General features: G+C 41.7%; 2 protein-coding genes across 2 annotated transcripts; one reads left to right on the plus strand and one right to left on the minus strand.

Annotated features, from left to right (window-relative positions):
* Nucleotides 1-5,689: 5,689 nt before the first annotated feature.
* LOC307255096 (insulin-like growth factor-binding protein 1) lies at nt 5,690-8,047 on the plus strand (the record flags this gene model as incomplete). The annotated part of the gene is made up of 4 exons (XM_080033703.1): nt 5,690-6,038; nt 7,308-7,450; nt 7,656-7,784; nt 7,922-8,047. 4 exons carry the CDS (start codon nt 5,690-5,692, stop codon nt 8,045-8,047), a joined length of 747 nt encoding a protein of 248 aa, XP_079889829.1.
* Nucleotides 8,048-10,350: 2,303 nt separating this feature from the next.
* Nucleotides 10,351-14,468, minus strand: LOC307255823 (insulin-like growth factor-binding protein 3; the record flags this gene model as incomplete). Its single annotated transcript, XM_080034625.1, has 4 exons — nt 14,089-14,468; nt 13,116-13,369; nt 12,261-12,380; nt 10,351-10,476 (listed from the first exon to the last, which is right to left on the minus strand). The coding sequence occupies exons 1-4, from the start codon at nt 14,459-14,461 to the stop codon at nt 10,351-10,353; spliced, it is 873 nt and encodes a 290-aa protein (XP_079890751.1). The 5' UTR covers nt 14,462-14,468.
* Nucleotides 14,469-20,365: the final 5,897 nt, after the last annotated feature.

The following is a 20,365-nucleotide window of genomic DNA, read 5'->3' on the forward strand; positions in this document are numbered from 1 at the left end:
ACTTCACCTGTGCCGGAACGGTTAGGAAATGAGAAGAGTGAGGTGAGAATAAAGATAAGTGTAATAAAGATTCTAATAAAACATCCAACCACACACCACTCTAAAAGGTGGAGTCAGCGATTCTGGAGAGTGCATGGCTATGTTCGAAAAACCATACTAACGTCCTCTCTCCTACATACTCAACATGTACAGTATATACTCCATACTGTCTACTTAAAGATCGATTGTGTATGTGAGGTTCGTTGGACCGTTTACACTGAAGTATACCGGAGCAATAAAGAATAAAAAAAAAAAATGTCATTTCGTTTGAAAAGACGCAATGCATTGTGGGACGTTTGAGTAAAAGTATCCTATCGATCCATAACACAAAATCTTCCCGGAAGTTAGTATTCATCCGGGCATTTCTCGCCTACACAAACTCGCATACACAACCTTCACATACTCAAATTGACGTAAAAATGAGTGAGTAGTACGTTAGTATGGCTTTTCGAACACAGCCATAGTCTCCAAAATCACTTTGTCAAAATATCACAATCCACTACCTGTACTGTGTGTGCGCTGAAGACAAAAACAGTGTAAATGCATAGCCTAGGCTCTGTAAACGGGCATGTTGCTACAAACGCTGGCCCCCCTTTGTTTACATAATATTAACGTATCAGTTTACACACCAGATTTTTTTTCAGCACACAAACAGTACAGACAGACAGGTAGCGGATTGACTTGATTTTGACAAAGGGATTTTGACAACAAACATACTCCAGAAAGTAGGTCCCTGCTGACTACACCTTTAATGGAAAAGGGGTGATGCTCTATTGATTATTGTTTTAAGGTCCCTAAGATCATTTGGAAACACCCAGTCCTTCCATCACCTAAACCTAAAGTGAAGAAGAAGAAGACAACCAAAAGGGAAAAGAAGGCGTCTCTGGTTAGTTAAGTGTTAATTTTGAGCAAAACATGTTTTAACTTTTGAAAAATATGGACTTTCTACTCTACTGTGTTATTTTGTTTTAATTTTCTCCAAAATATTTTCCAAGGAGGAGCCGTTTCCCCAGTGGGTGGTGGACCTCATGGTCAATATTGAAGAGGCAACAACTCACCAACTGGTGGTGGAGTAACGCTCTTCATGTTTTCTGACCTCGTTGTGGGCAAACATTGAATGTAGAACAACGTCGTCACGTCTAACCTTCATGTTAAGGGGATGACAGAGTAAAGTCCATGTTGATGAGCAAGTCACTGTTTCTGTTTTGTATCATGTGATTATCAGTGAATAAACCAACAAGGTACGACTGGAAAAACTACAATAATTTATTTCTGTTATCTTTTATGTATTTGAAATGTTCGACATAGGTTTCTCTGTGGACTTTGATGAAGCTAAACAATCTGAATTATCCTTTATTATCTCTATTGGTATTAATGTAAACTCTAGTTGGCTTCAGCTGCCCTGAACCCTTTTACCTTTTTACCAAGCGTGCTCCGTAATCTGAGTGTAAGCGTAAAATACTATTTGAGAGGCCAAAGTTCTCTTTTAAAGCAAAGTCGTGCACAAGTAGTAGAGTGTAGTGGATTATTTTACTTTAACTTAGAGCAATAGTAGGGAGAGGTTTATCTTTTACTGTAGCATGTATTTATAAGGTTTGATTTTTATAATTTATTTAATTTAGATGAATACTTAATCAAGGAAGTAATAAAAATAGAATATTGAAGAGTTGAAATTATCGAAACCTGGAAAGAAATCCGGGGAAAAATTAAACATAGATTTGATACCCATCTAATGATATACAGTATAACTATAAGCATGGGTAAAAGACCAAATAAATGCTATATGCAAGTGTGTTTGTTCCAGATATTCAATGAAAAAAGCCTTGTGCATTAAAATTAGTAAAGTGGAAGTACAACAGTAAAAGCAAAATGTACTATCAAAGGAAAAACTAATATTCAGAAAAATATATATTGAAAATATACAGTGCTGGATTACTTTTACTGATGTATTTATGCTAAGGAGTATTTGAATGTATCAAAGAGAGGTTATTGTAATGGTGTTTGGTAATTTAACCCTATAAAAAGGTTCTTATCAATTCATATTTGTTGAACTTGTGTGTGCAATGTTGTCCTAATAATGCCTTCAAATATGTATAGTAAAAAGTAGAAAAAGTACCATATTTGCTTCTCAGATGTACTGAAGAAAGTCTAAAGAAACAAAAAAAATTGTTGTAGTCAAGTAAAGTATGGCGCACAGTAAAAATCCTTTCCACCACTGCTCTTTAAAAATGATTGTGTTCCACGCACTAGACATTCATTTCAAAATCACTCAGTTTTCTTTTGCTCTTTCCATAAATACTTTAGCTGATCATTCCCTTATTCCCACCCTCGTTTATAAAATGAATAAAGGACATGATTGTTTTCTTTTTTGTCTCTTTTCAGCAAAAATACATTTTGAATTAAGTCTAAGCTCTCTGTTGAATAAACAAACTAAAAGGAAATATGAAAAATTAAAATTGGAGTCGCTCAGGGTTAACAGCTTGAGTGGTGATGGTGTGTATATAGCACACAGTCTATGTCAAGGTATTTTGGCATTCAGCATCCATATACAGTCCCCTCCATAAGTATCGGAACAGTGAGGCCAATTCCTTTATTTTTGCTGTAGACTGGAAACATTTGGGTTTGACACCAAAAGATGAATATGAGACAATAGATCAACATTTCAGCTTTAATTTCCAGGTATTCACATCTGGATCTGATACACAACTGAGAAGATTTAATTTTTTGAAAAGGAACACCACATTTTTAGGCGAGCAAAAGTATTGGAACAGATAGACTTTAAATAAATTAAAGTAAATAAACCATAATATTTTGTCGCAAATACGTTGCTTGCAATAACTGCATCAAGTCTGTGATCCATTGACATCACAAAACGTTTGCATTCTTCTTTTGTGATGCTTTTCCAGGCTTTCACCGCAGCCTCATTCAGTTGCTGTTTGTTTTGGGGGGTTACTCCCTTCGGCAGGGCCGCCTTAATGCACGGGCTTACCTGGGCTGAAGCCCCAGGGCCTACAAGGATCAGGGGCCTCTAAAAAAAAAAAAAAAAAAAATTTTTTTTTTTTTTTTTTTTTTTTTTTACTGTCTCAATATAGGCCCCTGATCTAAGAAGGCCCCGCACATTGTCATTTAAATAAATTATTGACTGGCTCATGATAGGCCCCTGATCTTAGGGGGGCGTAGAGAGATCAGGGGCCCATCATGAACCAGTAAAGAAAAAGGAAAAAAAATCACATTATTTTTGGCCTACGAAGATCAAGGGGCCTACCATTCACCAGTACATTTTTGTTATTTTTGTTTAAATAACATTGTTCGGGGCAACGCAGATCAAGGGCCTATATTGAGATGAGCCATTAAAAAAAAACGAAGAATTCAAAGAGAGAAGTAGCTTTGGGATAAGGGATTATAAAAAAAAAATTGGAATGCTGACTGACTGGATTTTTTAAACCTGTATATTTTTGTTTCTGCTTTTTGGTATTTCTGTCTCCAAATGATTTCAGAAAATAGCTCACATAGGACACAGTTGATTTAGCCTTAGTTTTCTTCTCAAAGTGCACCAGATTGATGCATTTTACTTTAAAAGGTTCAAATTTTTCTTCCGGGGGGGCATGCCCCCGGACCCCCCTAGAAGGTCCTGGGTCCCCACCGCTGTCTCTTCAATAACTTGGAAAAACACAGTAACCAACCATGTGTGTTTGGTTATTAAAAGTCACTAGACCAGGAGGGGGTTTAAGTACATGTTACCTTAAGTGATTTTGTATTTCATCAATAGAGATATTGTGGTGTAGACTAACATGGCTTTAACGCATCTGTATTGTAAGACCGCCGCCCGGGGGGGCCTACAAAACCTCTCAGCCCCAGGGCCTAGTGGCAGGTAAAAGCAGTCCTGCCCTTCGGTCTCCTCTTTAGCAGGTAAAATGCATGCTCTATAGGGTTTAAGTCTGGAGTTTGACTTGGCTAGTCTAAAACCTTCCATGTCTTGCCCCTGATGAACTCCTTTGTTGTTTTTGCAGTTTTTTTGGATCATTATCTTGCTGCATGATGGAGCATCTTCCAATCAGTTTGGTTGCATCTTTCTTTAAATTGGCAGACCGAATGTTTCTGTAGACTTCTAAGTTCATTTTGCTGTTGCCATCATGTGTTACTGTGTTGTTGTCAAGATTAACCTTTACCAAAGTGATGGAAAGGCTACAGTTTGGAGAAAGAAAGGATCTACTCATGATCCCAAGCATACAAGCTCATCTGTGAGAAACGGTGGAGGCAATGTCATGGCTTGGGCTTGCATGGCATCTTCTCGGATGGGCTCATTATTCTTCATTGATGATGTAACACATGATGGCAACAGCAAAATGAACTCAGAAGTTTACAGAAACATTTTGTCTGACAATTTAAGGAAAGATGCAACCAAACTGATTGGAAGATCCTCCATCATGCAGCAAGATAATGACCCAAAACACAACAAAGGAGTTAATCAGGGGCAAGAAGTGAAAGGTTTTAGACTGGCCAAGTCAATCTCCAGACTTAAATGCTATAGAGCATGCATTTTACCTGCTAAAGAGGAGACTTAAGAGAGTAACCCCCTAACACAAACAGTAACTGAATGAGGCTGTGGTGAAAGCCTGGAAAAGCATCACAGAAGAAGAATGCAAAAGTTTGGTGATGTCAATGGGTCACAGGCTTGATGCGGTTATTGCAAGCAAAGGATTTGCGACAAAATATTATGTTTTATTCACTTTAATCTATTTAAAGTCTATCTGTTCCAATACTTCTGCTCGCCTAAAAATGTGGTGTTCCTTTACAAATAATGCTATCTTCTCAGTTGTGTATCAGATCCAGATGTGAATACCTGGAAATGAAAGCTGAAATGTTGATCTATTGTCTCATATTCATCTTTTGGTGTCAAACCCAAATGTTTCCAGTCTACAGCAAAAATAAAGGAATTGGCCTCACTGTTCCGATACTTATGGAGGGGACTGTAGTTATGAAATACTACACCAAAGAAACAACCAGTCACTGCCGTCCTTCTGCCGACAAACATGTTGTGATCCCAGCGCGACAATCCATAATGTGAGTCTTATGCAATCCTAAAGGGGAATGATCTTGTTTATCCGTCTGCCTGATAAGAGGAGCCTTCAGCAAAGACAGAGGGATAAATAAGGGGTTAAGTGTGAAAACAACATTACTTCAGCATGGCTCCTTCGATTTAAGAATCACGGGTCATTATCTCGTATAGCCTCTAACTTCTTGGATTATCTACTCCTTATATGGCGATGTTTTTCATGACTGTAACAGCTGGGGTACAGTTTTTCAAGAATTCAAGTGATGTTTTCACAACGCTCAAAGGTAAAGACATCCAACATTTGTCATTCGGGTCATCCAAAGACGGGGTTGTTTTGATGTACAACCATTCTTACGTTCCAAAGTCAATATTGACAACAGACCCCGTGAACCTGGGATCCACGCACGTCAATCGGGGTCATCCACCGTTTACAGCAGCTTTTGTCAAAAATTGCGGGGAGTGGGTCAATCATTAACGGCCTTTCGGAGGCCAGATCTCCCATATAAATACTGAGAGAAACGACTTTGGATGGAAAAGTACAGTCTCACCGAGCACATTGGAAGAGGCAAAGAAGTCCAAGAAGAAGACAGAGAGATGCCTGGATTATTATATGAGAAGCTGATGACATTGCTGGCTCTGGCTGCTGCTGTCTTGGCCGTGGTGACGTCATCCCCGGTGGTGGGACCCGAGCCTATCCGCTGTGCCCCCTGTACACCGGAGAAACTCAGCCACTGTCCGGCAATCCCCGCAGACTGCACACAGGTGCTGCGGGAGCCCGGCTGCGGCTGCTGCATGGTGTGCGCTCTGGAGAAAGGGGCGTCGTGCGGCGTTCACACGGCCCACTGCGCCGAGGGCCTCCGCTGCAGTCCCAGGCCTGGCGAGTCCATGCCCCTCCACGCTCTCACCAGAGGACAGGGGGTCTGCATCGAAGACCGGGGCCAAGGTATAGTCTCACATGTAAATCTTGGTTTTGAATAATTCTAGCATCATAAAACAAAACACATTTTTTTCGAGGCACCCGGAACCAGTCGTAAGACATAAAGGCCTAATATGTTTGTAAAGAAAATGGTGGGCCCTGCTGTTGTAAACAACAACAACAACAACTGTGAAACTTTTCAGGTAGCTTTTTCTAACTTCAAACAGTGTTTCAGGGATTGGTAACACTTTACAATAAAGTACACAAAATTGTACTACTTACTACATAGATATGTGTTACCTACTACATAGGGTTTTTTTTGTGTTACCTACTACATAGGGTTTTTTTTTTGTGCTACCTAACACAGGGTATTTTTTTTTGGTGTGTTAGCCTACCTACTACATAAGTTTTTTTTTGTGCTACCTAACACATAGTTGTTTTTTTTTTTGTGCTACCTAACACAAAGGGTTTTTTTTGTGTTACCTACTACATAGGTTTTTTTTTGTGTGTGCTACCTAACACATAGGGTTTTTTTTTGTGTTACCTACTACATAGGTTTTTTTTGTGTGCATAAGATTCACCATCCTGATTTATCTTAGGCTGCAGTTTAGAGAATGAACCTATGTGTTAGGTAGCACAAAAAAATAAACCTTATGTAGTTGGTAACATGCCAAAAAAAAAAATATGTGTTTGGTAGCACAAAAAAAAACCTATGTGTTAGGTAGCACAAAAAAAAACTATGTAGTAGGTAACACACCAAAAAAAATATATTTGTTAGGTAGCACAAAAAAAAACCTATGTGTTGGGTAGCACAAAAAAAAACCTATGTAGTAGGTAACACGCACAAAAGAAACCTATGTGTTAGGTAGCACAGAAAAAAAAAACCTGTGTTAGGTAGCACAAAAAAAACTTATGTAGTAGGTAACACACCAAAAAGAAAACCTATGTGTTAGGTAGCACACAAAAAAACCCTATGTAGTAGGTAACACAACAAAAACCTATGTAGTAGGTAACACATATCTATGTAGTAGGTACTACAATTTTGTATACCTTATTGCAAAGTGTTACCCAGGGATTCAATTTACCTATGAGGAAAGTTTGTTTCATTTAGTTATGAGAATATACCTAAGAAAATGTTCAAACCATCCGACACACCCAAAGTTACATTGTGCACCTTTAATATTATTTAAAGGTGCACTATGGACCACTTTTAAGATCTTAAATCTCGAAGCAACACATAAACGTTTTTCAATTATTTTCAACATCAGAGTCAAAATGTATTTCTGATTTTTTCAGATGAGGCTGATGGAATACCGGACCACGGCTCCCTGCACTACCGGCTGGGTCTCAACCTTCCCTTGGACCACCAAGAGAACGCTGAAGGCCACGAGAGCATCAAGGTCAGGATCAACACCATCCGCAACAAACTGGCACAACAGGTGAGGGGAAAAAACATCAGACGATTGAAAGTAATTGACCTTCCTTCCACTAGAGGGAGCACTTGTTTTTGTAGGCTTTTGGTCTCTGAGATAACTGGAATTGACCTCATTTTGTAGTGAACATATGGTCCATGTGTTTATAGATGGGTGTGGTTCTCACTGCTTGTTTTTCCTTCTTCTTCTTCTTTTTTTTTTACCACACAAGGGTCCCTGTCACACTGAACTGCATGCAGCCCTGGACATGATCGCCAGCTCTCAGCAGACACTAGGGGAGGAGTTCACAACCTTCTATCTGCCCAACTGTGACAAGCACGGCTTCTACAAGGCCAAGCAGGTGAGCGGGGCGGCGCATAGGGTTTCACAAAAATAAAATAAATAAATCCATTCCACCTGTTGAAAGAGGCTCAACCTATAAGCCTGTGGGGCTGATTTATTCATGCGGTTTCCACATCTCCATTTTCTCTCTCGCAGTGTGAGTCATCTCTGGTTGGACCGCCCGCCCGCTGCTGGTGTGTCTCTTCCTGGAATGGCAAGACGATCCCAGGATCGAGTGACCTGCTTGGTGACTCAGAATGTCATCAAGAAGTCACCCACTGAAGCCCTGGATGCTGTTGTTACTCATTAACACGCGTACACACATGCTGTACCCATACACATACACATACATATACACATGTATGCACATGCACATGCACACACACACACACACACTCTCACACACACACACACACACACACACACACACACACACACACACACACACACACACACACACACACACACACACACACGCACACACACACACACACACACACACACACACACACACACACACACACACACACACACACACACACATACACACATTCATAGTATGTGTGACATACACATAACCAGCTTCATGACTTAAAATCAGATAAGTGTAAACCCACTTGCAGCCACCTGATGATTAACTGACTTCCTTTGACAAAAAAAAAACGCACTCATTCACACGAAATGCAACATCGTACTTCAGAGGGGGAAATTTCCTCTCATTTTATTTACATGATGTATGTATCAAGACTATTTATTCAGTGCTTGTATATTCCAACTAGCATTAACCATTTGTTCATTTTTAGATATTTTATATGTTTGCCTGTTTTTTTGCGATTGTAAATAGTGCAAAGACTGTATACATTTGTGTTTCTGACTAAATAACTCCATTGCACAAAAACCACAGGGGCCACAGCTCTGCCAAGCCCATTTCAGAGTCTTCAGGATCGTTTTTTTTCTTCTTCTTCTTTCATTCAAAACTGGAGCTGTGCACGGCACGAAACAACACAGCCACTCATTCATTCAACATGTTGACATTGTCTGAATGTATCTCCATTGGCGTTTCCTCAATGGGTATTGGGGGAAATACTTAAAGTGCCGCAAGTATGTGCACAGTGGCCAAGCACAAACATATCAAGACTCATCCAAGCCACTATGAGGTTTTGGGATGGGTTGTACTGCATTTGTCTACCTCTACTAGTCTCTGCAGGTCCCCAGGTTTAGCAGACAGATTGCTGAGGGCTCCTACCAGCTACACCTTTCTCACAGTTGGGACTTTTATTTAGTCTTTTTTTGACCTATTTTATGATCCGTTCGAGTATTTATTATGATTCATCTGTGTAAATGCTTTGCTCATGCGCAGTGGATCAAATTGTTTGTAAATTGTATTTACCAGGAGCGCTGCTATTCCATTATTCCTTTTTGTTTTGTGGAAACAATGTACATATTATTCTAATTCTGTGGATGTGAATCCAATTAAAAATGTTATTTCATCGTGACAGGGCTTGTGTTTGAATGTGTTTTACCGAGGCCCAGGAAAAATACACACACGCAAGATGAATATAGGAGAAAGGAGAAAAAGACTATGTAATGCCGGGATAATTCTATACTGCCTTTATTAAGTAAAAATAGACCTCTGAGGGTTGCATTGTACACGCAAACAGCATATTTACTTCAACCAAGGCAAAGTGGTGAAAATGATCACCGGTGACACAGAGATCAGAGATAACGGGTTGTGGCTTTTTATCCCGCCAAAAAGGTTCAGCTTATGCAAAGTGACACAAAACAGTAAGAGCCACAGCACAGATCAAAAGGAAAAGGTCCGTCTTGCTGTGGCGTCTTGAGATCCAGCATACATACAAAACAACAACAACTTGATAAGCACTGTAGTGTTTGAGCTGCACAGTCCAGTCCAACTCCCCCAGGAGCAGGAAGCGACCAGAAAAAAGGGAATTCATAGCACATAGGAAATTCATAGGAAGGCACCGCATGCTTACTCTGGAGGACATATTCATACAAACATACATACATACATTTTATGGTTGGCATGACCACACACACAACAATGTTCTCTTTATAACAAATCCCAAGCATACAAATGATGATTACAACATCCCAAGCATGTACACATGTGCAATGCCACTTAGTTGTGCGTATAATGAAGAGTGCCCTCGTCAATGTTTTTTTTGACAAGTACAAATGTCTCTGTCGTTTTATAAGAATCAGAATCAGGCTTCTAGATAGATAGATAGATTCTTAAAGTAGATCCTCTTCTCAGAAGTCCTTCCTGTTTTGGGACAGAGGCAAACAGCTCATCCCTAACTACCATCCATCGCTGAAGAAAGCACAGACTTGTATCTGTGACACGGAGGCCTTTTCCCCTCCTGCTCTTCCTCTGTTCAACCCTTTGCTCTGCCTTTTTGAAAAAAAAGGTCCCACAGGCAACAGATAGAAATAGCAAAACATCCATATATCGGCTGAGCCATCTCTTGACCTCTCTCCTAATATCCTCAGTGTCTCCATTTGTTTACAATTCTCGGTGCTCACACACTCCCACCCTCCCTCCCTCCCTCCGCGCTGCTCGGCTCCTATTGGCTCTCGGAGTTGTAGTACTGGGCGTCTCCTCGCTCCTTCCCATCGAAGCCTGGCAAAGGCTGCCCGTATTTGTCCACACACCAACAGAAGCCTCGCTTTCTGCCTTTGGACGGACGGCACTGCAAAAAGCAAAGGGAAAAGGGGACAAGGTGAGGGGAGGGAAAGCGAAATAGGCGGCGGAGAGAGAGAAAAAGAGAGCGGCCAAAATGTGCGAGTTCCAAGTTGAATGTGCAGCATTATGGGTAACTGGCCACTTTACTCAATGAAGTAGAACAGCAATAGTTAAGAGGCATTAATGGTCAGATTGTGCTGAGTCGACAGCAGCCTTGGCTATCCAACACGCTGTGGTATTTTGAGCTGCTTTTATGGTCTACCTCCTGTTACACACACATATAGAGACCTTTAAGGTAAACAGAAACCTGGTAAAATATTTGCTTAGTCCCGTTTGTGAACAACTGAGAACCAAGATCTATTTTCAGAAGCCGGTGGCCAGTACGAATCATCTGTTGCTGATTATACCCCACAGCACTAAATTATGGGTACTACAAATGACTTACAGAGTCTGTGGAGCTACCCAAGGGCTGTTATTTTACTGCCAATTTTACTAAAGGTCAACCTCCACTCTAGTAAAACATGCAGCCATTCATTTCGAGGGCTAGAGCAACTGTGCTGCTGCTGCTGCTGCTGCACAGAGGAGCCAGAGCTGATCAGGAAGGAAGACTTCCTTCTTTAGTTGAATATTTCCGCGGGGATTTGAGTCAGAGGTCCATCTGAGCCCCGAGTAGGGGCTCTGTTGTTGTCAGAACCCTGCCAGCATAGGACGTGAGGGGCAGGAGTAGATCATGTTATGTGTTCAATTTTTAAAAACTCAAATATTATCTTCACTGCATTTTGTGTTGACAACAAATGATCACAGGGGGATGTGTGAAAATGTGAGCTTCAAGACAAAAGCATCACAAGTTGTACTGCGGGAAAAAAGAATCCAGCAATCCAAATGTAAAAGCTATGTTTTTACTGCATCAGCTTCCAGCATAAAATATTAAGAGCTGTAATAAGAGACGGTTTTGCTTAATATCATCCAAATTAAACTGACCAACGTGAAATGTTCTGCCACTCCTTCAAGCGCCCCGGGGCTCGGTGCAGTACACCAGGTCCATTCTACATAAACAAAGACAATGAGCCTGGCGTTGTGAGGCGGGTTATGAGATGATTGCAAGTCAAAGAGAACACTTCCATTAAGCAGGAGAGCCACTGCTATGTTATAAGAAAAAGCTGCCTCGGTGATGCAGTGGCGATGGGAGCCCTAAATGCCTCCATATGAATGCGTCAGAACCACTCATTTATTACAACCCGATCGTGGGTGAACCACGTGAGCGTGGAGATGGCTGCAGCTCTATTTCTGTCCATGCTTCTCAAAAGTCCAGCAATTATGGGGGGAGCACATCGGGTGCCGGTGGTCACCTTGACGTCTGTCTCCCTGGGAGGGTTCCCGTTAAACGGCCGTCGTCCCAGCCGTCAACCCCACTGGGGTTTGGCCCCTGTGGTTCCAGTCTCCAGAGCCAGTGGCTAGGGTCTACCTCATTGGTGTGGTGGTGCAATGATGAGGCACTAATAACTACCGATGAATACAGGAGGACAGCTACAAATCTGTAATTGGGCTGCAGGAGACCTAAACTGAGTCACTAGACTTCAGCACCAGACTCTTTCCTCATGCAGCATGTGAAAGACGATATGTGGGTTTCCTTTTTGACAGTCTTACAAAGTTGTAAACAAAGTTTCTTATTACGTAGATGTTTACACAAAGTGAGGCTCGGATCTATATTTCAGCATACAGTTAATATGTAATGAAGAATAGAATGTGTGTGTGTGTGTGTGTGTGTGTGTGTGTGTGTTTTTTTTTTACCTGCTTCTTCTTATAGAAACCCTTCTTGTCACAGTTTGGTATGCGGAAACCTCTGGGGTTGAGAATGTCTGTAATCTTGAGGCTGGTGAGAATGCTCTCAATCTCTCTCCGACAGGGACCCTGTGCAGATAAGGGAACACATAAGACAACATAACACAATTACTGTAACTTTTGTATACAACGCTCATTCGCGCTGCTGCATCACACACACACACAGCTCTGTCTCCTAATACATGAACAATGATTGGCCGCGATATAAAACGGATGACGGGAAATGAGAAATGAATTCATCTGACCGACTTGTGGCGGCTTAACCGACGCCGTGTGCGAAAGCTGCTTAGAACTACTACACTTCACACACAAAAGGATAGAGGATAAAGTGAATTCAAAAGAGCTCAAAAGAAAGGAGCCAAAAAGCCTTGCCCTCAAGTCCACACACTCCAGTCACTAATCAAAGCAGCCAGTCAAAGACCATTACTAGCGTGTGCTCACTTCTCTGGCCAAAGAGAAGATCAAAATAGCAACAGGGCTTCCCAACAGGCACTCACATAGGCCAATCCATCATTGGTTGGCTCCCGGTGCACCCGGCACGCGGACGCCTTGTGGCCAAACAACCGCCTGACCCAGGTCAGCCGCAGGGACATCGTACCCTGCTCGCTGCCATCCCATTCTAGTGCTCGCCATCTCCTGCCAACCGTCAGCACCCCGCCGCTATTACCCCAAAGCATTTCATCACTCGCAGGGGGAGAAAAACAGAAAAACACTAGAGGAAGAGCAGGAAAAAAAAGAACATTCCTCCAGTATGGACTGAAGGGCAGAAGAAGAAAAAAATCTATGGCTTGTGGTACTACTTACATACTCAGGCTCCTGTTTGGTCTCCAGAGAGAAGTTTTGCTGGTCTGTGATGAGCGGCCCGGGGAGCTCCTCCATTTTAAAGCTCTGGGTTCTCTTCTGCTGCTCCCGTCGGAGGACTTCGGATTTGGCTGAGGGGAAGAAGGGATGAAGCAGCGGAGGTCTGGGGAGTCCCACGGGTCTGTGGGTGCTGTGCGGGGTTTGAAGGCCCGAACCGGTGGAATTCCTCTCCTCCTCCTGGGTCTCAATATTGTCTGCTAAAAAAGTGTTGAGAACATTGTGTTTTATTCACATAACAGCACATCAGGATATACAGTATATTATCATCCAAGGGGGGCGGGGGGATCTTTAATTCCCATTCAGAAATATATGGAATTCTTTCAGCGAGCTAAAGGTTACTTTGAGGGTCATTTCCCTGAGAAGATGCCTATCTTTCAATTTCAACAGGAAATGAACATAAAGCATAAGCCTATAGCCTAAACCACAACTCCTTTCAACACATGTTGCTGCCCTCAAACTTGAACCCCACTAGTCCTTTCCCTTTAAGAGAACAAGCTGACCTAGAAATCAACATTTGGTCTTTGATCATGAATTCAGGGAGGAACAAGTCTCATCACACTGAGCGACCAGTATAAACACCTCTGTGATGTTGAGGTGCATCTCTCCTTTGCAAGATCACATTCTAACAGGGGCTCAAAAAAACTCCCTTTGCAAATCTGCCTAAAACCCGTTGCATCCTTCACCTTCTCTTCCCTTAAATCATTTCAGACTGTGGCTCTCTTGTATGGCATGGAGTTAACAGTTGATTATCACTTGTAAACTGACCGTGCAAACATCTCCCAGAATTGACATGATACATGATCTTACCAGTCCTTTTCTTGTCATCAACACACCTTGATGTGTGATTAGACATCTGCACAGATACTGCACATTAAAATGTGAATCATATAATTAAGTATATAAAGTTCGTAATTACCTGGCAGTTCATTGACCGGAGGTGTTGGTCTGGCGGCAAGTCGTTTATTTGTGGCGTTTGCACAAATGCCCCGTCCCTCCAGCAGAGCCTGCAGAGGTTTGGTCTCGCCGGGCTGATGCTGACAAGTCAGTCCGGAGCCGCATCTCCCGGTGTACACGCCGCACGGCTGGCCGAAGCTCAGCGCGCAAGTCATGCAGCAGCCGCAGCCGGGTTCGCGGACTCTCTCGGCGCAGTCCTTGGGTAGAGGTTTGCACAACAGCCGCGCTCCAACGTCACATGGCTCGCATTTGATAACCGGTCCGACGGCACCTGACCTCCGCGTGAACGATGCCAGGACAAAAGTCATGCAAAGTGCGCGAAAACAGGAATCCATTGTGGCGTCTGCTGCTGGGAGCATATATGGTGACGAAAGTGAGGAAGCGCACGCACTGTCCTACTGTGCTGTGGTGACTTTTCACGGGGCAGCTTTTTCTCTCATTCACATAAAGCCACCGGACAAAACATCTCAATATATAGACCCCAGTGACTGTTAGTCACACCCCCGAATAGCTCGAATAGCTTATTCCTATAAAAAAATAAAAAACACCAGAGCGAGTGTCGGGCTTGTGCAGACCATGTAGAATAACAATCACGGTATTGCTGTTTAAGATTAATTTCGAATAAAATAAAATAAACAAAAATGCATATAAGTGATCAACTTTTTTTTAAACATTTGCTAAGGAATTAATATGAGGTTTTAATATTCTGAAATTATTTCAAAATAAAATGCAGCCAGCAGTCAGACTATAAGAAACATTTTGATGGAAATAATTATGAAAGAAAAAAACATATATGTTCTTTTAATGTGTATCAACTTAGTTTGAAGAAGAGCCCACACACTAGTGGGTCCAAGCATCTGCTATGCGGAGATTAATTCATAGGGGGCGCCAACAGTTTGTGTGTGTGTGTGTGTGTGTATGTCAGTGAGAGTGTGTGTCATTTACAGCCTTCTCAACTTTGGTGCAGTGCAGCATTAATTTTTCAGTGAACTCAGTAACTTCAGTTAGATAAATGCATAGTCTTATCTGCTGTAGGCTTGTGTGTTATCCCCCTCGTTGTCGGTCTGTGTGTGCGTGTGTGTGTGTGTGTGTGTGTGTGTGTGTGTGTGTGTGCGTGTGCGTGTGCGTGTGCGCGTGTGTGTGTGTGTGTGTGTGTGTGTGTGTGTGTGTGTGTGTGTGTGTGTATGTGTGTGTGTGTGTGTGTGTGTGTGTGTGTGCCAAACCAACTCATTCCCCGTTCTTACCTGGAATTTGGGATGGCAGTGGAGCCCTAAAACAGGTGCGATTCTGGAGAATTTTTGTCAAAATCAGTCAATATCTCCTCACTATCTGCTGTCCGTACTGTGTGTGTCCTGAATAAAAAAATCATTGATAATAGCCCTAAACATCCTATGCTCTGTAAACTGGTATGTGTCTAGCTACGGTGGGCCCCTTTTGTTTACAAATCCTTTGTTTACATCCAATTTACAGAGCCTAGGCTGTGTTTTAACAGCAGCTTGATTTCCAGCGCTCACACAGTATTGGTAGTTGATCTTGATTTGATAAAAGGGGATTTTGACAACAAGTCACTGACTCCACCTTTGAGGAATGGGTAGGTACAAACCCGGGTCAAATAACTACAATTACTTTACCGTACAATTCTCCCCCTTGACCCTCTAGAAAACAATTCTACGGAACATAATGTCAATTAGCTTTTTTAACTGTGAGATATTCTCCATCTCCCTTAATCTTATTCTCCCTCATTCTTAAATCTGCCAAACTCTACCTGAAACTGTTTTCATTAGGCTATATTGTACTTTCACTCATTTCATTGTATTTCCATCCATTCTACATCTCTGTCTTAACGTTTCTTTTTTTCTCTTTACCAGTTGTATATTTGATACATAGGCCTATGGATTGTATATTGTGTATGCCTATTGTTGTTTTTGCTTTGCATTTGTTTAACTCAACATCATTGAGAATGAGAGTCACCCCTTAACTGATTTTTCGAGTAGGGCCTATAAATAAAGGTTAAAGGAATTCAGGTTTATGTTATATGATGCTAATAGTTTATCTCTTGATTTACCTCAAATTGTGACATTAACATTAATTCTGCATGAGGGGCATGGCCTCATTAGGATACAAATATTTAACAGAAGATCTGACTATCGGTGGATGTGTCTGTTTTGTCGCAAACATAAAGCAAACCCTCCAAGCCAAAACGTAATTCAAAGTGACCGGCCCATATTGTAAAGCAGGAGTCTCTGAACTTGTTGTTAGGACGTGTCACATAGTTGGGCCTGTTCTAGTCGTTTGTCAGTGCTACAAAGCAGACCTTAAAATAAGGACACATACCACACGTGTAAGTGAGAAAATTCCTGAGTAATTACATCTGCGGCGTTTTTAGCTCCACTATTAATTGGTTACAGATGAGAGACGGAATACACCAGCACAAAATGTCCAAAATACCTAAAAAAGAATAACAGAGGCGAGGTGTACAGTTCCTCTCTGCTTTTGAAAAATGTCTTGGAAGCCAATGTCAAATCAGTTGCCAACAAGCCCTGGCGTACTGCCGTCTGTTAACAGACAGGTCTACAGCAAAGCAGTGCTCAGTGGAATGCCAAACATTTGTTTCATAAGCTGAAAAAAAAGAAGCCTGCTGATTTTCCTCCCTCTCCTCCGCTCCGAGCTCTTTGGAAGGGGGTCTCTCAGCCACCTGTGCATGTTCAGCATAGCAGAGGAGAGCGTTGGGCACACAGAGTAATGTACCGGAGGAATGTCGTCCCGCAGAGCAGCCACTCAATAAAGGGGGAGTGTGAAGAATTTTTGCTTTTGCACACACAGGATATTACTGTACATGTGTTTAACATAACCTTGCTGTCAAACGCTTGCCCTGGCCAACCGCAACTGCTTGTCAAATCCTAATCCAGAGCAATTTCCCACTGTTTTAAGATGATTTGGACAAATCGGATACACTCGCTTGAAGCTCTGACAGTGGTCTGCGTTGGCTCCAGGCAAGCAGTCGTGCTTGCAGCTTACAGTTTAACGCACCAAAGCCCTCAGCTAAATATAAACCAGCTACTGAATGCCTGCTCCGGGATGTCACACATATTCTCAGTTTCATCTTAAAGAGTCATGATCAGGGGCTTTTATTATATCCCTGTATTTACTATTGTAACACAGCAACTTCAGTTATTAATGGAGCAATCCAACCAAATGAAAATGTATTCTCAACTCTATAGTTGTACATCTTCCATGCACATAGTTTTGGCTTCTGAGTATTTGAAGTCCTTCACAGCGTTGAAAAATTTGATTCCATATTTTTTTCAACACCAGCGTTTAAATTGCATTTGATATATCCAGTTTGAAGTGAGAAAATGTGTTTTCTTTGTGTGTGTGCATGTGTGAGTTTGTGGTGAACTAACCTATCAAACACATTTCAGGTAACATGATGTTCCTTTTATAATGATGCCTTATTATCATTCCTGCCATTAGTTAGTGTTAGTGCTTGGATGTATTATGTTTATGGTTCATATGAAATAATGCTTCTTTTTGGTATAGTTTCCCCACTTCTGGCTCTGTTATTGAGATTTTGTCTGAGTTTTGTCTGCGATAGAGGGGATGGGGTTACTGTAGTGACGGGGAAAAGCACAAGAATCTGCAGCAGGGGCCAAAGCTCACAGATTGAAAAGCACATAGTTTAATCAGCTGGAGGTCTGCAGAACATGTCTGGGTAAACCACGGAGGAGGCTGTGTGTGTGTGTGTGTGTGTGTGTGTGTGTGTGTGTGTGTGTGTGTGTGTGTGCGTGTGTGTGCGTGTGTGTGTTGTGTTGGAGGGTGTGTGTGTATGTGTGTGTGTTGTGTTGGAGGGTGTGTGTGTGTATGTGTGTGTGTGGGTACATTTTGTGTGTAGGTGGGACTAGGAATGAGGCTGCCACAGATTACATGACACGTCTGGTACAGTCACTGTTATTCTTTTTTAACCTCTAATATAATTGCCTGTCTGGGGGCGCTTTTCGAGGAAACTCTCATCACAGATGAATTGGATGCAAGGGTCGACCATATTGTGATTAAAATGATCATCTTTCTCTTTGATTTTTGTTTCTGGGCTGGCACCCACAGAGAGTTTCTACAATTATCCGATTATTAGTCGTGGTTTTGAATGGTGGACAAAGTAAAGAACCAAAAGGGCAAAGGCCACCTTTCATCTAATTCCACGGTTGGTTAATTATTTTTTTGGAGTGGTCTGTTCGTGGAGCTGTCATGGGTCCCTATTTTCTGGAGGCTTGGCCCCCGAGGCAGTCCAAAACTGTAATTAGGCCTGAGAGGAGAGTGGAGGGACGGAGAGAGAGAGAGAGAGAGAGAGAGAGAGAGAGAGAGAGCAGCACTCAGCCTGACGGATTGCAGCTTGACAGAGTCCTCGGAAGTGGGCTGAGAGTGGCGCCGCTCACTTTTGGGCCCCCCGAACCCCCACCCCCAGACAGTATCACTTCCTATGTCTGTATTTTTCTGTCTCGTTAGGACTTTGGAATTGTCATAGGTACATTTCCTCACATGTGCAAAACATATTCATACCCATTCTTACTCTCTCACTGAGCATTTCACTTTTGTAACTTAATTATACTTGTATAAAAAGCATGGTTTTGTTGGAAACATGTATTTCTGTCATTTCACTGTTTCTCATAGACTATAAGTCATTTTTCCCCCCAATGCTCCATTTACCTTTTTTTTTCTTTGTGTGTTTGTGACCCACATTCCAATTAATTAAATATAAATGAAAGATAACTATATGTAATCAACTATGTACAGTCTTGTATCATGTATTTTTTTTTCAATGACACCAATATACTATTACTCTGAGTCCTTGTAAACCAAGACAACATTTTAGTTGGTGGAAGGGAATATGAAGGAGGGAATATCCCTTGCAGACTCACAGACCCTACAATGCTTCATTTAATTTACAAGGGATGGCGTTCGGGTCTGTGGTTGCAAGATGCGGTTTGATGCTGCAATGAGGACAAAAGACAAAGGCTTAGTAAAAAGTTATAGTGGTCGGTTGCAGGTTCACCCAGACAATCATATTAAGTTCGAATGGTAGCAGTAAGTCAATTTAGTTTTATCATTTTGTCCCGTTATTTAAGAAATGTTTCACAATAAGCCAATCAATTTTACTTATTTTGTTTAATCTTCAATGCAATTATATGTCACTGTTATTTGCATTTTGTCAGTCTGTGTTACATTGAATAGGGACAAGCCAATGAAGAGGACACAATTAGGTAAATACGATTGTGCAATAGCTCAGCCAATTTGATTGACATGTTTAATACGCAGTAAATAAACATGTAAAAAACTGCACAGGACACACCTCCCACCTACTTACTGTATGTGTGTTGTACTGTGTGTTGTGATTGGGAGACAATTCAAATGAACTGCTCTTTCGCACTTTTTACACCCACACTTAAAACCTAAAAACAAATTCAGCACTTTACCTCACTACTTGTAACTTGAAACAAAACAATATTTATACTGCAGCACTCATTAACAACTAAAGAACAATCGACGTGGTTGGTCATCCATCTTGACCTTAACTGAACTATTGCATGGCCTGACATAAAAGCCCACAATTAATCTCACAATGCGTTTTGTGCTTTTAGCGTCAGCTGAAAACCAAACAGGGGCCTCAAATTGTGCAGCCATCCCAGAATGCACTTTCTATTTTTGCTCCCCAATCTTTATTCTAGGAAAGAGATGAGCCCTGCCCCTCTAATTAAGTGGCCATTACAACGCTGCAGTGCTGGGTTGCTTGAGTTATGAGAATTGAGTCCTGTCCTCCCGATAAACAGGGCCTTATCACTCCACATAATCAGCAAAGTGAAACATGGCTGGCATCAGCCCGCTAGAAGAAACTGCTGTAAATCTAGGAAGTTTATTGGAAAAGCTGGTATCTGTTGAGGCAGGCATACTACTGTAATAGTGACAGACTTAATTAGTGTCTGCCATGGGTCCTTGCTCGGGTCAGGAATGTCAACACAATAGCAATGATTATATTACAGAGGCTCATCAGCAGTTGCCATGTTTATGTTTAGGGTTGAAAAATAAGCTCCAACTCTACTCTCTCAGGCAATTATTTTGTCTGTTGTTAACATTTTCCTGAAAATATATTAATCATCTTGGTAATGGTAAATACGAATACATACTGTACAGTATATAAATCAAGTTTCATGGGCAATCATTGCACACACTGTTATTACCGGTATGAA

This window comes from Ammodytes marinus, assembly GCF_949987685.1.
Source record: "Ammodytes marinus genome assembly, chromosome: 9".
NCBI classification, from domain to species: Eukaryota; Metazoa; Chordata; class Actinopteri; order Uranoscopiformes; family Ammodytidae; genus Ammodytes; species Ammodytes marinus.